Raw genomic sequence first — 17,453 nt, 5'->3', positions numbered from 1 at the left:
ACAACTCCCAGCATGCTGCAGGTTGTCAGATCATGTTGGGAGCTGCACAGATTGGAGACTACTGTCCCAGGTGGACAACCCCTTTAAGTCACAGAAATAAGGACCATAGAGAGGAAAATATAAGAAATGTCTTCTTTCTACAGCCATGAAATGTTTCCATGTGACTGATATCCGCTGTGTATTACTCCGCGCTACTAGAGCGCCCTCTGCTGTTAGATTATTAGTACAGCAGCCTCAGCGCCCACATGTTTACATTTGGTTGCTAGGATACAGATTTCGTGACTTCCGGAGTCGGCGTTACCCGGCAACCGAATGCTAAGTCTGCGGTTCAGATGGACTAAGGAGCGGGACTGAGAATAAAGTATCGGTGTCCCCGGTAGTGACGGTAATAATGAGACCACTCTCGTAGGATTACTATATGTCTGAGCTTTGGTGGTGTGGATAATGGCGTGGAACTACAGCTCCCAACATGTCCTTCTGATCGCACATACTGGGATTTGTAGTTCCACAACAGCTGGGAGGTGACTGATTTGTTAGAATTAGATTATTATTATTATTATTATTATTATTATTATTATTATTATTGAATGTAATAATGTGTAGGATTATGCATTGGGGTAGATGCTGCACTTAAAGGGGTTATCCTATAATTAAGATCTGTTTTGTATTGACATTCATTAAAACAAAAACTTTTGTGACAAGATATTATATATGTAAATGTATTAGAGCGCCCCCTAGAGTTTCAGCCTCCCCTTCCTACAGTGCGTCCACCTTACTTATGCCCCGTTGACACGATCTGGATTTCACGTGTATTTCCACACGGATTCTGCTCCGAAATCCGCAAGAATTTTGTGAAAAATCTGTGTCTGTGCATCAATAAGTGACATTTTATTTATTGATGTGGATTCTGCTTGGAAAACCTTCTACATGTGGATTAGCCCCATTGATCCGCGTGTGAATCAGTCGCACATCAAACTGCAAATCCGCGGCAGAAATCTGAGAAGAGCCTTGTATTTCTGCAGCGGATCTGGTTTATAGCAAATCGCACACGGCTGTATATATCCTAAGGCCTTATTCACACCATTATATTTATTATATCCGTGTGCTGTCCGTTTAAATAACTGCACACTGATCAATGCAATGCATCCGTGTTTTTTCACAGCGCGTGTGTCCGTTGCGTGAGACTCACCACATTTCCTATTCTGGTCTGTTTTTGAATATTAGACTCGACCATTAAAGTCTATAGGTGCGTGAAAACATCAGGCAGCACATGGACGACCACCGTATGCTGTCAGTTTTTCACGTATAAGTTGCTAAAGAAAAAAGACGTGGCAGAGTTTTTCCGCTGCAAATTTTGGCGCAGATTTGGGGCAATTACGCAATTAATCTGCACCAACATTTGCATATTTAACGGAAATTCAGACGTTGCAGAAAAGACAGCGGACTTGCCACAGATTTCAGTTTTTCCATTGCAAAGGCTGAAATCCGCAGTGAAATTCCGCTTCTTCTCGCAACAGACAGTGCATGCTGCGGAGGGAAAATTCCGCACCGCAGCCCATGGTCCACAGCGGAGTTTTCCGCAACGTCTGAACTAACTTGCCTAAAAATTTATTGAAACAAATGTAAAAACGGCCGCTGGAGAATTCCACTGCGGACTGTCTGCAGCGGAATTCCACAGCAATTCCGCCACGTCTGGCCGTGCCCTTAGGGTGAGTTCACACATAGCCTAAATACTGCGGATTTTCCGCAACGTATTTCGTGGCGGAAAATCCGCAGCATAATACAGTAGCAGCAGAGTGGATGAGATTTGAACAGATCTCATCCACACGCTGCGTTAATGATAAGTAGAAAAAACGCTCGGAAATTTACCTGCGGTGCGTTTTTTATAAACCGCAGCATGTCAATTGTATTTGCGGAATCGCTGTTTTTTTTGTTTTTTTTTGTTGCGGGTTTTCTCCATTGAATTCAATGCGAGGTTAAACCTGCAACAAATAGCAGATGTTGCCATTTTTGCAACGGAAAAGCTGCGATTCCACCGCAAAAATCGGAAACTCAGAATTGTTTTTTTTATACTAACCCAGAATTCTGTGCTTCTTCGTCTAGGCCGGCCACCTGGGATGAAAGAGTCTCTGTCACCACATTATAAGTGCCCTATCTCCTACATAATATGATTGGCGCTGTAATGTAGGTAACAACAGTGTTTTTTATTTGGAAAAACTATTATTTTTGAGCAATATTATATTTATGCTAATTCGTTTCTTAATAGACAACTGGGCGTTTTTTAACTTTTTTCCAAGTGGGCGTTGTAAAGAGAAGTGTATGATTTCTCGAGATCACGCTGTGCTGTGTGAATAAGTCCCACAGAAACTTTACCAAAGTGTCGAGAAGAGGCTGGACGCAGCCTGCAGGGATTAAGGGAAGCCGACATGACCGTCCTAGTAGGGAAAGGGTTAATTAGGTGAGGGAGAGTTGGAGGGAGTTGGAGGGGGGACGGGGAGGAGTTAAGGGGGACGGGGGGCCGTTACTGAGCTTCCCGCTGTTTCTCGGCATTGAGCCGGAAGCAGCGGGAGGAGTAACACAGAATCAGTAAGCTCCCCCGTTGCCCGTGCTTTTAGGGCAGAGGCCTTAATGTTAGAGCGGCTGCGTGCCGCTGCTGTGCACCACGGTCCCGGATGGCTAGAGGAGACCGTGGCTGCCATAACGAGGATCCCGGACGCCGTTTCGCCACGTCGGGCACGGCGTTCGGGGTCTGTTGCAAAGGACAGGCTCCCCTCCCCCGGCCCCCTCACGAGCATGGCTATGGCGGCGGGGGGGGAGTCGGCAACAACCGCTCCTGCGCTGGGCGGGCAGAGAGCGTTGCCAGGGGTGACGGCGACGCAGGCCGGGTCGACCCGTCCCTCTCGGCGGTCCCGACCTCCAGAGCGCCTCAGCCCGGAGGCAGTCCCGCGGACACGGCGTCGCAGAGGGAGCCCGATCCCGGACGCTGCAGGCCAGGCAGCTGGGAGGACCGCCCCTTCCCAGGCCCTGCGTCCTGGCAGGAATCCCAGGCCGCGACGGGGTCCGGCGGTAAGCAGGGAGTCGCAGGCTGGGCTCCCTGTCACCCCTCCCCCATCAGATGGAAGATGTGGAGTACAAGGTACGGCCGCCCCGCATGGTGATGTTCCGGCCAGGGGGCAGGCTTCGTCAGGATCGTCTAGACGGACGCCTAGATCTGCAGCGACGTCGAGGCAACAGGTCCGGTCGGAAGTCTGGGTCCCGGCGGTCGGGCGGCAGGTTGCCGGCCCATCGGTCAGCGCGTCCTCATCCCCGTTCCGAAGATGTCGTTGGGATGGACAGTCGTCGGCGAGAGAAGAATTGGAGGAAGGTGAACTGGACGTGTATCGTCGAGGTCAGGATGGTCCGGCTGACGGGAACACAGCGCCTGTGCAGCCCGGTGAGTGTATAACTCCATCATTGTCTTATCCAGCGATTTTTATGTCGGGTGTCGGCGGGGGGGCTGCTAGCATTGCATCGGGGGCCGGTAGTGGCGCGGGCGGACGCGACGGAGCGGGTTTGGCAGACTTAGTGGGTTGCTTACGGGAGCTGGTGGGGCGCCTGGACAGGGCCGCGGCGCCGGTAGTAACGGAAGTGTCCCCTGCGGTAGTTTGGGAAGGCCCCAGGGACGTGGAATCGTTACAGGCGCGTCCGGTGGCGGCGGTTAGAGAGGCGGTCGCGGTGTCGGTACAGACCGAGGCGCAGAAGGACGGCGATCGAGTGCGTATTGATGATCGTGCTCGGGGGGAGGTGTACGTTTGTTTTGAAGGTCCGTTGGGGGCGCATTTAAAGCAGGAGGTGCGCGAGCGGATCTGGAAGGACGAGTATGTTGAAATTTTTTCTCTCTTGCCGCTTGCTAAATTTAATTTGGATAAGAGCAAGCGGGATGAGAGTAAAAAGGACGAGGAGGAACGGCGGCGGTATAGGCTTATCCCGCAGACGTTCGTTAATTGGTCGCAGGCGTTCGCCATATTGGCTAGTGTGATAGGGGAAAAGGCGCCGGAAAATTGTTCGGCGTTGTTTTGTTATTTTGATGCTATTGGGGAGGCTCATAGGGCGTATGGGGGGCAAGCGTGGCTGCGATACGATGAGCAATTCCGTCAGCGGAAGGCGGTTCGGCCGGCGATTCGGTGGGACCAGAAGGATATTGCTCTCTGGTTACGGGTTACGGCTCCGGTTAGGCAGTCCTTTCCCGGGAGCGCCGGCCAGGGAGGCCAGTCTAGTCAGGTTGGACAAAGCGGCGGGGGAAAGGCGGGGTTTTGCTGGCAATTTAATGAAGGTCAGTGCAAGTTCGGGGCCACGTGCAAGTTCAAGCACGTGTGTTCCGAGTGTGATGGTGCATCACACGGGGCGGCAAAATGTCTGCGAAAAAAGAGGTCAGGTAACCAGCACGCGGCTGGTCAAGGGGGTGTCGCCGGTGAGGGTGGAAAAGATGGCCCCTTATCTAAATGAGTATCCGGATAGGGCGGCGGCTAAGTTGCTTTATGAAGGGTTTCGTGTTGGTTTTGTTATTCCTCCGCCTCCTTATGAGGTTCCGGTTACGCGGAGGAATTTAAAATCGGCTTACTTGCATGCAAAAGTCGTGTCGGAAAAGTTGTTAAAAGAAGTTTCGTTGGGCCACATGTCGGGGCCGTTTGTTGAGTCGCCGGTAAAAGATTTAGTTGTGTCCCCTTTGGGTATTGTCCCTAAACGCGAGCCCGGGAAATTTCGTTTGATTCAACATTTATCGTATCCCAAGGGTTCGTCGGTAAATGACGGGATTGATCACGAGTTGTGCTCCGTAGTTTATACCTCATTCGATAAGGCGGTGGGGTTAGTGCGGGCTGCGGGTCCTGGGGCGCTGCTGGCAAAAACTGACATTGAGGCGGCGTTCAGGTTGTTGCCGGTCCATCCAGAAAGCCAACGGCTGTTGGGTTGTTTTTGGAATGGGGCTTTTTACGTGGATCGGTGCCTTCCGATGGGGTGTTCCCTTTCTTGTGCATACTTCGAGGCGTTTAGTAGCTTCATGGAGTGGGTAACGAGGGGAGTAGCCGGGGTCGACTCGTTGATCCATTACTTAGATGATTTTTTGTGCGTTGGCCCGGGGGGTTCGCCGGTTTGCGGTAATTTGCTTCATGCTCTACAGAAGGTGGCGAGGGATTTTGGGATTCCTTTGGCGCCGGGAAAAACGGAGGGCCCGGTAGCGACGATTTGTTTTTTGGGAATCGAAATAGACTCGGTGGCAATGGAGTGTCGTCTCCCGGCGGATAAGTTGGGTGCTTTGAGGCTGGAGGTTCGACGGGCTTGTAGAATGAAGAAAATGACGCTGAGGGAGCTTCAGTCGCTGCTGGGGAAGTTGAATTTCGCCTGCCGGATTATGCCGATGGGGAGGGTGTTTGGTAGGAGGTTGGCGGCGGCAACGGCGGGAGTGCGTGCGCCGCATCATTTTGTGCGGCTCAAGGAGGAGCACCGAGCTGATCTTCAGGTTTGGGATGACTTCTTGGGCCAGTACAATGGTCGCTCGCTATGGATGGCCCCAGCGCAGGATACGAGTGATTTGAATATTTTCACGGATGCGGCTGGGGCGGGTGGTTTTGGAGCTTACGGGGGAGGTCCGTGGTGCGCAGGTCAATGGCCGGCTAGCTGGGTGTCCAGTGGACTCACGCGGAATCTGGCCCTGCTCGAGCTGTTTCCCATCGTGGTGGCGGCTACCATTTGGGGGGACAGGCTCAGGGATAAGAAGGTCCGTTTTTACTGCGACAACATGGGGGTGGTGCTTGCCATTAATAACATCACGGCGTCCTCTCCTCCGGTAGTTCAATTGTTGCGACATTTAGTGTTGGTGTGTTTGTCGTTGAACGCGTGGGTGGTGGCGGTGCATGTCCCGGGTGTACGGAATTGTATCGCTGATGCTCTTTCTCGCTCGCAGTGGGACCGGTTTCGGCAATTGGCACCGGGAGCGGAAGGTCTCGGTTTGGCTTGTCCGGAGCATCTTTGGGATCTGGTCTCGGTCCCGTAGAACAATTGGTACAAAGGTCTTTGGCGCGCACGACGTGGAGTGCTTATGCTGCTTATTGGAGGCAGTGGGAGGAGTGGGTAAGAGAGTTGGGTGACGTCAATACGGATAGAGACAGGTTGGTGGCACTTTTGTACTGGTTAAGGGACGCCTGTGAGGCGGGGTTTTCAGTAGCGAAGGTGAACCGGTTCATATCTGCGGTGGCGTTTGGGTTTAAGTTGCGGTACCAAACGGGCAGGGGGGCTGAGATCTGGGGAGGTGAGCCTATTCGCAGACCGGCTGGAGGTATGGTTGCGTCGATCTAAATCTGACCAAGTAGGGAAGGGTAAACTGATAGTTGTTCGCTCTCCCGGGGTTGGTCATGTGCCCAGTAGAGTGCATGCGGGGTTTTACGAAAAACAGGGGGTCTCCAGAGTTGCCTTTGTTACGTCATGTGGACGGGTCGTTTTGTCCAGGTTTCAGTTTGGAGCTGTACTTAAAAATTGTTTGACGGCGGTTGGTGTTGCGGCAGGCTCATATTCATCTCATTCCTTCAGGATTGGCGCAGCAACGGAAGCGGGGCGCTGGGGGTTGGATGATGAGGGGGTGAGGCGTATTGGTCGTTGGGAGTCTAAAAGGTTTAAGTCCTATGTCCGCCCCCATATGTTATAATTTTGTTGTTTACGCTTTACAAATGTTATATGGTGGTGCCTAACTGTGTTTTCCGTTTCAGATTCGCCTCCGTGTTTGGTGTGGTTGATGGGTCATTCGTACGTGCACTGGGGGGCTTTGAGGGCGGACGTCCGCCCGGATGGTCGCCAGTTGCGCATTCCGCGACAGGACGCGGTTGTGCATTGGCTGGGTTTTAGAGGTATGTCATGGAGCAGGGTGTTGGCGGAATTCCAGACATATGCGCGGCTTGATAGGGTTCCGGAGGTTTTAGTGTTGCACGTGGGTGGGAATGACTTAGGAGTCCGCCCCTTTCGTGAGTTGGTGCGGGATATCAAACATGATATGTTGTGTTTGTGGGTATCTTATCCCAAGTTGGTGATAGTGTGGTCGGACATAGTCCCAAGAAAGCATTGGCGGTTAGCAAGATCAGTGGAGAGAGTCAATAAGGCTCGCATTAAAGTTAACCGGGCGGTGTCCCGTTTTGTGGCAAGAAACGGGGGCATTTGCGTGAGGCATAGGGATTTGGAGTCAGGAGTGGGGAATTTCTGGAGGAGTGACGGGGTTCATCTGACCGAGGTTGGCATTGATCTTTGGAGCTTGGCGATAGCAGAAGGCATAGAAAGGGCGGTGGTGGTGTGGAGGAACTCACAGGCTTAAGGTGGTCAAGGCCTGTTTCGCTGTGCGGGGGGAGTCCTTGAGGCCAGTCAGTACAAAATGGTGGGGGGGTCGCATCGGGGGTATGCGTCCCCCAAAAAAGGTACATGGTTGAAGACTTCATCGGGTGTTATCCCTTTGAAGTGGTCTTCTGGTAGAAGGTATATCACTTGAAGGCTTCATCGGGTGTTATCCCTTTGAAGTGGACTTCTAGTGTTCGGTATATCACTTGAGGGCTTCATCGGGTGTTATCCCTTTGAAGTGGACTTCTAGTGGTCGGTATATCACTTGAGGGCTTCATCGGGTGTTATCCCCTTGAAGTGGACTTCTAGTGGTTGGAGCCATCTGCAGAGGTGAACGGTGCTTCCGAGCTGGTTTACGGCTGGAGGTAATTGGTGGTTTGCAGATGGCTAATTCGGTGTGTTCTTTAAAAAGGACTATCTGAAGGGGCTTCAAGGACTTCCTCTGCTCGGGTTAATGTTAACGTTAAATTGGTATTTACGATTCTGACCCATGTTGGGTCATGTGAATTATTAGGAGGAATTCTCTGGTGGATTCCTAACTAGTTATCCGAATGTTTCGGATTTAAATTGTTTTTATAAAACTGTGAAATTAATAAACGGCTGCTGTGGCCATTTCACATCCAACCTCGGTGTCATGTGTCTTTACTAAAGGGGGGGTGGGGGGATAGTATGGTATAAGGTTAACACACGACTCTACTTAGGCAGGTCAAGAAGAGGCTGGACGCAGCCTGCAGGGATTAAGGGAAGCCGACATGACCGTCCTAGTAGGGAAAGGGTTAATTAGGTGAGGGAGAGTTGGAGGGAGTTGGAGGGGGGACGGGGAGGAGTTAAGGGGGACGGGGGGCCGTTACTGAGCTTCCCGCTGTTTCTCGGCATTGAGCCGGAAGCAGCGGGAGGAGTAACACAGAATCAGTAAGCTCCCACCCTCCCGCCCGTGGTTTGTTACTCCTTGGGTCTTATGTACGTCCGTCTATGAGCGTTGGTTTTTTATTTGTGTGCTTATTTAACATGTTTTTCTTTTTTCCGGAGTAGGTTCTGTTGTCATGGCAGCTGGCGGGGGGAGTCCTTGAGGCCAGTCAGTACAAAATGGTGGGGGGGTCGCATCGGGGGTATGCGTCCCCCAAAAAAGGTACATGGTTGAAGACTTCATCGGGTGTTATCCCTTTGAAGTGGTCTTCTGGTAGAAGGTATATCACTTGAAGGCTTCATCGGGTGTTATCCCTTTGAAGTGGACTTCTAGTGGTCGGTATATCACTTGAGGGCTTCATCGGGTGTTATCCCTTTGAAGTGGACTTCTAGTGGTCGGTATATCACTTGAGGGCTTCATCGGGTGTTATCCCCTTGAAGTGGACTTCTAGTGGTTGGAGCCATCTGCAGAGGTGAACGGTGCTTCCGAGCTGGTTTACGGCTGGAGGTAATTGGTGGTTTGCAGATGGCTAATTCGGTGTGTTCTTTAAAAAGGACTATCTGAAGGGGCTTCAAGGACTTCCTCTGCTCGGGTTAATGTTAACGTTAAATTGGTATTTACGATTCTGACCCATGTTGGGTCATGTGAATTATTAGGAGGAATTCTCTGGTGGATTCCTAACTAGTTATCCGAATGTTTCGGATTTAAATTGTTTTTATAAAACTGTGAAATTAATAAACGGCTGCTGTGGCCATTTCACATCCAACCTCGGTGTCATGTGTCTTTACTAAAGGGGGGGTGGGGGGATAGTATGGTATAAGGTTAACACACGACTCTACTTAGGCAGGTCATGAGTGTGAATAGACATCGCGTCCTGGCTGGAGGTGATCTCTATTCACTCTCAAGACACTTTGGTAAAGTTAGTGTGGGAGTATGTGACAGCACAGCGTGATCTCGCGAGATCACGCTGTGCAGTGAAAAAAGCTGGGCTGAAATGGAGAGAAGTGTATGACGCTGATTGGTCACTGATTGGTCAGCGTCATACACTCCTCTGTACAACGCCCACTTGGCCAAAAGTTAAAAAACGCCCAGTTGGGCATTAAGAAACGAATTAGCATAAATCTAAAATTGCTCATAACTTGCTCAAAAATGATCGTTTTTCAAAATAAAAAACACTTATCTACATTACAGCGCCGATCAGATTATGTAAGAGATAGGGCACTTATAATCTGGTGACAGAGCCTCTTGAAGTTTCATCCCATGTGACCGCTGCTGGTCACATGGGATGAAACATCATCCTAGGAGAATGGTCTGCAGGACTTCAGAGGTTAAGTATGAGCGTTTTGTTTTTTTTTCTCTTCTGTTTTCCGCAGTGGACATTCCAGCTGAAAAACTGCACCACAATTTGGTGCATTTTTTTGTCCGGAATTCCTTGTGGCCTCCAGGTCAGATACGCTGTGTACTTTTACGCAGCGTATCCACCCTGAGTGAACTTACCCTTTAGGTGGCCAAACACATTAGAAGCATGTTGGCCAAACTCGCCGACTTTGGTGGGCTAATGTGTGTGGCATCATCCCCTCAAATATCGGGGGAGAGAAGGATCAGGCTGATGAATTTCAACATGGCTGATCCTTTTGTTTGAAAGGAGTCTGGCAGCAGCTTTCTCCCTTCCCCGTATCGAAACCACACGCACGCTCGGCATGTGTATGGGCGATTTGTTCAGCCGACAGCTATCTAAAGTGTATGGCCAGCTTTAGGCAATGTGCAGACGTGTCGGATTTGCCATAGGCCGGGTCCGCAGTAGAAATACAAGGCTCATCTCAGATTTCTGCTGCAGATTTTTAGTTTGCTGCAAGACGGATACACACGCGGATTAGCCCCATTCAGGACCGCACAAAATTAAAATGAGCAGATAAACCAGAGAAGCAGTGAAACGGCGCATGCGTGTCCACCTCTAAACACTTAGTAAGGTGCAGGCACAATACGAGAGATATGAAACATAAATGTCACAGAAAAAAAAGTGTCAATGCAAAACAGGTTTAGAAAAAGGTGCTTTATTTCACTAAACATAATACTAAGTGTGGGATACCCCTTTAATGCACTGCAGTGTGGGGGAGGGGAAGTGACAACCAGGCTGGACACATTGTAATGCTGGGGGGTTGTCAGTAATCCACCTCATCACTTTCCAGTCAATATTACCCGGCAGGAGCTGTCTTATTCATTGTTTGGTATCGCAATCATCTTCTCTATTTTTTCATTAGACGTCCTAAAGAAGGAGAGACGCCATGTTGCTAAGTCAGAGGAGCCGGCCTCGCTGCAGGGAGGTGACTGGTCCTGCGCCTCACAATGTGGCTGTGGTAAGTTACCAATTAATACTTCTTATAACATTCAACAAGGGTAGCTTTTATATACATTTATCCAGGGCCAAATCACAGGTGGGGCAATTTTTCCAATACCCTGATCTTAACCAGGGCAGCTGTTTGGGACATGGCATGGTAATGTTACATGGACAGTGCATTGAGGTATTATTTGTACACAGCATAGTGGTATTATCGAGTTGCTGTATAGTGGTATTATTTCAGCACTGTATGGCGGTATTGTTAAATCACTGTATGTTGGTATTGTTTGGGCAGTGCATTGCGGTATTGTTAGATCACTGCATAGTGGTATTGCTTGGGCACTGTGTGGCGGTATTATTATATCAATGTATAGTGCTATTGTTAGATCACTGCATGGTGTTAATGTTTGACACTGTATGGTGGTATTATTATATCAATGTATAGTGCTATTGTTAGATCGCTGTATGGTGTTATTATTTGGCACTGTATGTTGATATTGTTAGATCACTGTATGGTGGTTTTGTTTGGCACTGTATGGTGTTATTGTTAGATCACTATATGGTGGTTTTGTTTGGCACTGTATGGTGTTATTGTTAGATCACTGTATGGTGGTATTGTTTGGCACTGTATGTTGATATTGTTGGATCACTGTATGGTGTTCTTGTTTGGCACTGTTTGTTGATATTGTTAGATCACTATATGGTGGTTTTGTTTGGCTCTGTATGGTGTTATTGTTAGATCACTGTATGGTGTTATTGTTTGGCACTGTATATTGATATTGTTGGATCACTGTATGGTGTTATTGTTTTCCACAGTATGGCGGTATTGTTAGATCACTGTATGGTATTATTATTTGGCACTGTATGTCGATATTGTTAGATCACAGTATGGTGGTATTGTTTGGCACTGTATGGTGTTATTGTTTGGCACTGTATATTGATTTTGTTGGATCACTGTATGGTGTTATTGTTTACGACAGTATGGCGGCATTGTTAGATTATTGTATGGTGTTATTGTTTAGAACTGTATGTTGATATTGTTAGATCACCGTATGGTGGTATTGTTTGCCACAGTATGGAGGCATTGTTAGATCACAGTACGGTGATATTGTTTGGCACTGCATGGTGGTATTGTTAGAGCACTGTATGGTGTTATTGTTTGGCACTGTATCTTGATATTGTTGGATCACTGTATGGTGTTATTGTTTGGGACTGTATAGTAGTATTGTATGGCACTGTATGTTGATATTGTTGGATCACTGTATGGTGGTATTGTTTGACACTATGGTGTTCTTGTTTGGCACTGTATGTTGATATTGTTGGATCACTGTATGGTGTTCTTGTTTGGCACTGTTTGTGTAATGTCGGGGTAGGGAGACAGACAGGTGAGCCCTAATCTACCCGCCACTCAGTCCCTGCCTACTTGCACGGCCCGTCCTAGGCGACGGCGTACAACTGGGCGATGGTCCCTACACTCGATATGTGCACGACAGACAACAGACAGGGGTACACAGAAGCAAGGAAAGTGGGGCAGTTGCCCACGGCAACACCGTGAGCAACAAGAGTAGTGAACGAGCCGAGTCAAACCAGGAGTGTACGCGGTACCAAACGCAGAGCAGGAGAGTAGTCAGTAAAGCCAGGGTCAAAATGAAGCAGAGGTCAATAGTAATAGCAGGAGCAGCAGAGCCAGGAAACAGGAAAGAATCACAGGCAAAGACAAGCAGGAAATGAGGGTATAAATAGACCGAGGGCGGGAGCTAGAACCGTCTGGCCAGGCTGTGATAGGTTCTCCCACTCCTGAGCCTACCAGCCTGAGTGGTAGCAGATCGAGTCACTCTATCAGACCTAGGAGCAGGTGCAGACTGATTAACCCCCGGCGTCGACACAGAAGCTGTGTCTGGCAGATCCTTTACAGTTTGTTTATATTGTTAGATCACTGTATGGTGTTATTGTTTGGCACTGTATGTTGGTATTGTTAGATCACTGTATGGTGTTATCGTTTGGCACTGTATGGTAGTATTCTTTGGGCACTATATAAATAGTGAACCCAGAGTACCATAAGGAGGCCCTGTAGTCAAAGTTCACATTATGTTTGCCTTTTTAGCAATGTTTATATAACATAATGTGAACTTTGACCCTAAAGCCTCCTTATGGTACTCTGTCCAGCTATATAAGCAACTGTCAGGACAGGGTACGTTCCATGTGTTTTTAGTCTGAGGAAGAGACCGATCCGGTCTCGAAACGCGTAGGTTTTATACATTTTATTATTTAAAAACAGTGCAATAAATTGTTATCAATTAAATTCTGTGGTTACGGACCCGAGTTTGTTTACAATCGATCGCTAGTGTTCACCCACCGGCGAGGCTCGCCATGAACACAACCACCAGAGAGGAACAGCGCCAACAAGAGGGATTATCTCTTTTATTTTTTATTTTTTTATTTTTTTTCCATTGGCAATACCAAACATAACCTGTAGACAGGCGTGGTGGTGTTTTTTTGAAGAAAGCAGCCATGTCTTTCTGATCCTGGACTTCCCCTTTAAGGTCACAGTAAATGAACCAGGGGGCAGGTCACAATCAGTACAGTCAGTCATGGCTGCTCCTTGGATTCTCTTTAGATTACGAAAATTCAGAATAGTTTTACAAGTATTAATCCGCTGCAATCGGTAGACCTGTATTGTACGCTATTGGTAAAGAGCAGTTTACATTTGTCAGACTGTATCACAAGTTTATTATCGATTCGCCTTTGTTATGGGAACAGTCCCAAGCTCGTAATGTATCCGTGAAGCCTCACCAAAAACTATTCTTCTCTATACAGAAAGCCAAGTTTCCTTCCAGCCGACCACACGACTACATTACCCTGGAGAGAAGACGTCAGGATGATCTCAGAGAGCAGATGCTGGCCTTCACGAAAGAGATAGACTTAAAAGACGTGAAAAGTAAATGGGAGAGGCTCACAGACCACAAGATACTGCACAACAGGGTCCTGAGGAAGGTCAATGAGACCATGGAAGACTACAGAATGCAGATCGAGGTGCGAAGAGATAGGTGAGAACTACTGTATTAGTCTGAACCAGAGCGCAAGCGGTATGGCACACCCTTAAAAGTGTCAGAACACCGCCCCCATAATAGTGCCCCCCCGTGAAGTGCTGTGACTTATTCCACATAGTGCCCCCGTAATAGTGACAGTGATAGTAACTTCATTTTAGTGGCAGCCTCAGTGTTTCCTCACTGTGACAGTCACAGTAAGCCCAGAACAGTGGCAACCACAATGCCTGAATGATAGTGCCAGCCTATGCCCCATCAAGTTCCAGCATGAGTGCATGCAAAATATTGCCAGTCACTATGCCCTCATAACAGTGCCATCCACAGTATCCACAATGTCAAAGCAATCTCTCTATAACAGGGTCATCCATTGTTATCCATTACAGTAGCAGCCACAGTACCCTCATAATTGTGCCAGCCACAGTATCCACAATGTCAGAACCATAACTCCATAACAGGGTCATCCACTGTTACCCATTACATTGTCAAAACAAGTCTCGCAGGGTAAGTAACTGGTTAGGTGCAGCCAACATAGTGTTAATTACCTCCAACGTTCTAGTAAGTATACATATAGCAAACTCCAATATATCATGAAACAACTATGAGAAAAAAGGAGTCCAAACACTATATATAATCAACATGGGAAAATATCAATTTTATTGGATACAATATAACAAAGAGAAATGTATAAAAACACTTTTGAGGATCTAAAACGAGGATCTGTATGAAGACACAGGATGGCATTACTGCCATAAAACAGTGAGCACACTGCATAATACATGTATGTATCATATACACAAAAAGTGTGTGACAGGCTATCCGGTGATATTAATGAAGAGGTTAGGCTGGGTTCACACGACCTATTTTCAGACGTAATGGAGGCGTTTTACGCCTCGAATTACGTCTGAAAAAACGGCTCCAGTACGTCGGCAAACATCTGCCCATTACTTTCAATGGGCTTTACGATGTACTGTGCCGACGACCTGTCATTTTACGCGTCGCTGTCAAAAGACGGCACGTAAAAATACAGCCTCGTCAAAAGACGTGCAGGACACTTCTTGGGACGTAATTGGAGCCGTTTTTCATTGACTCTATTGAAAAAAGCTCCAAAAACGCCTCAAAAAACGTCTGAAAAGAAGCCTCAAAAGAAGCTCCAAATTTAATTTTCAGGGTATGTTCACACGGCAGCGTCCGTAACGGCTGAAATTACGGGGCTGATTTCAGCCGTCATGGCATGTTGAGGCGCTTTTTGCTGCGTCCATTACGGACGTAATTGGAGCTGCTTTTCCATCGAGTCAACGGAAAACGGCTCCAATTACGTCGGAAGAAGTGACAGGCACTTCTTTGACGCGGGCGTCTTTTTATGACCGTGTGCACAGAACATCGTAAGACCCATTCTAATGAATGGGCAGATGTTTGCCAACGCTATCGAGCCGCAATTACGTCCGTAAATAAGCCGTGTGAACATACCCTCAGCTTCAAAAACGCCTGAAAATCAGAGGCTGTTTTCTCTGAAATCAGCTCCGTACTTTCAGACGTAATTGCAGTTATCGTGTACACATACCCTTAAGAAAAAACGGTATATAAGCATTGTATAACTCACAGATCAAGGCAACATTGGTTGCCACAGTACCCTCATAACAGTGGCAGCCACCGTGACCCCATAACAATGACAGCCATAGTGCGCTTATAACAATGGCAGTCACAGTACCCTCTTAACAGTGACAGACACAGTTTCCCCATAACAGTGACTGTCACAGCTCACCATAAGAGTATGTTCACACGCAGTGTTTTCAGACGTAATTCGGGCATTTTACGCCTCGAATTACGCCTGAAAAAACACCCCTAATACGCCTACAAACATCTGCCCATTGCTTTCACTGGGAATTTCGATGTTCTGTTCCCACGAGCCTTTATTTTACACGTCGCTGTCAAAATACGGCACGTAAAATGACGGCTCGTCAAAAGAAGTGCAGGACACTTCTTGGGACGTTTTTGGAGGTGTTTTTCATTGACTCCATTAAAAAACAGCTCCAAAATCGGCCATAAAAAACGCAGCGAAAAACGCGAGTAGTTAAAAAAACGTCTGAAAATCAGGAGCTGTTTTCGCCTGAAAACAGCTCCATATTTTCAGACGTTTTGGTCACCGCGTGTGAATATACCCTAAGGCTGGGTTCACACGACCTATTTTCAGACGTAAACGAGGCGTATTATGCCTCGTTTTACATCTGAAAATAGCGGTACAATACGTCGGCAAACATCTGCCCATTCATTTGAATGGGTTTGCCGACGTATTGTGCAGACGACCTGTAATTTACGCGTCGTCGTTTGACAGCTGTCGTAAATTGTCTGCCTCGGCAAAGAAGTGCAGGGCACTTCTTTGCTACGTAATTTGAGCCGTTCTTCATTGAACTCAATGAAGAACAGCTCAAGATATACGAGCGTCACAGACGCCTCGTATATTACGAGGAGCTGCTTTTACGGCTGAAACGCAGCAGCTGTTTTCTTATGAAAACAGGCTGTCATTTCAGCCGTAAATGACAGCTAGCGTGTGAACATACCCTAACAGCCACAGTAACCTGTAAAACAGTGCCAACCCAAGCCCCATAAGGCTGGGTTCACACGACCTATTTTCAGGCGTAAACGAGGCGTATTATGCCTCGTTTTACGTCTGAAAATAGGGCTCCAATACGTCGGCAAACATCTGCCCATTCATTTGAATGGGTTTGCCGACGTACTGTGCAGACGACCAGTCATTTACGCGTCGTCGTTTGACAGCTGTCAAACTACGACGCGTAAAAATACAGCCTCGTCAAAAGAAGTGCAGGACACTTATATACATTAGATGCAGGACACTTATATACATTAGATGCAGGACACTTCTTTCAGACGTAATTTGAGCCGTTCTTCATTGAACTCAATGAAGAGCAGCTCAAAATTTACAGCTGTCAGAGAAGCCTCGCAAAATGCGAGGAGGAGGAATTACGGCTGAAACGAGGCAGCTGTTTTCTCCTGAAAACAGTCTGTCATTTCAGCCATAAAAGCCTCTCATCGTGTGCACATACCCTAAGGGTATGTGCACACGATAGCAGGCATTTACGTGTGAAAAGACAGACTGTTTTCAAGAGAAAACAGCTGCCTCGTTTCACACGTAAATGCTCCTCCTCGTAATATACGAGGCGTCTGTGACGCTCGTAAATCTTGAGCTGCTCTTCATTGAGTTCAATGAAGAATGGCTCAAATTACGTGGCAAAGAAGTGTCCTGCATATAATGTATATAAGTGTCCTGCACTTCTTTGCCGAGGCAGTCAATTTACGCGTCGTCGTTTGACAGCTGTCAAACGACGACGCGTAAATGACTGGTCGTCTGCACAGTACGTCGGCAAACCCATTCAAATGAATGGGCAGATGTTTGCCGACGTATTGGAGCCCTATTTTCAGGCGTAAAACGAGGCATAATACGCCTCGTTTATGTCTGAAAATAGGTCGTGTGAACCCAGCCTTTCCGTTTCAGCCTCAGTTCTTGCATAACATTGCCAGGAACTGTGCCATCATAACAGCGCCAGCCACAATGTCCATAAACACGCAACCAATGACCTTTCCTTTAATTTTGCACTACCAGTATGCCGCTAGACTAAACTCAGTGTTGATAAAAAAAAGCTTTTCTTTTGCTCAAAGGTGAGAAGGGGGAAGAGAAAATGGAGCAGATCTAAATTACTCTATGTAGAGGCATCACAAGGCCTCCTTGTGTGGTACGGCCAGTGCCATATTACTTGCCAATGATGAGTGATGTTGGATTATTAGCTTG

The 17,453-nt window shown here is 47.8% G+C and overlaps 1 protein-coding gene across 1 annotated transcript in view; it reads left to right on the top strand.

The window, feature by feature from the left end:
- The first annotated feature begins 266 nt into the window (after window positions 1-266).
- The window catches only part of CFAP53 (cilia and flagella associated protein 53), a 35,483-nt gene continuing 18,296 nt past the window's right edge, over window positions 267-17,453 (top strand). The window contains exons 1-3 of the mRNA XM_075854966.1: window positions 267-385; window positions 10,525-10,620; window positions 13,419-13,648. Coding sequence (XP_075711081.1) covers window positions 10,549-10,620; window positions 13,419-13,648 — 302 coding nt within the window. The 5' untranslated portion in view covers window positions 267-385; window positions 10,525-10,548. The remainder of the gene's footprint in view (window positions 386-10,524; window positions 10,621-13,418; window positions 13,649-17,453) is intronic.

This window comes from Rhinoderma darwinii, chromosome 1, assembly GCF_050947455.1.
Source record: "Rhinoderma darwinii isolate aRhiDar2 chromosome 1, aRhiDar2.hap1, whole genome shotgun sequence".
Lineage (NCBI taxonomy): Eukaryota > Metazoa > Chordata > Amphibia > Anura > Rhinodermatidae > Rhinoderma > Rhinoderma darwinii.
Note: the sequence above shows the minus strand (reverse complement) of the source record. Positions and strands in the feature narration are given on the sequence as shown.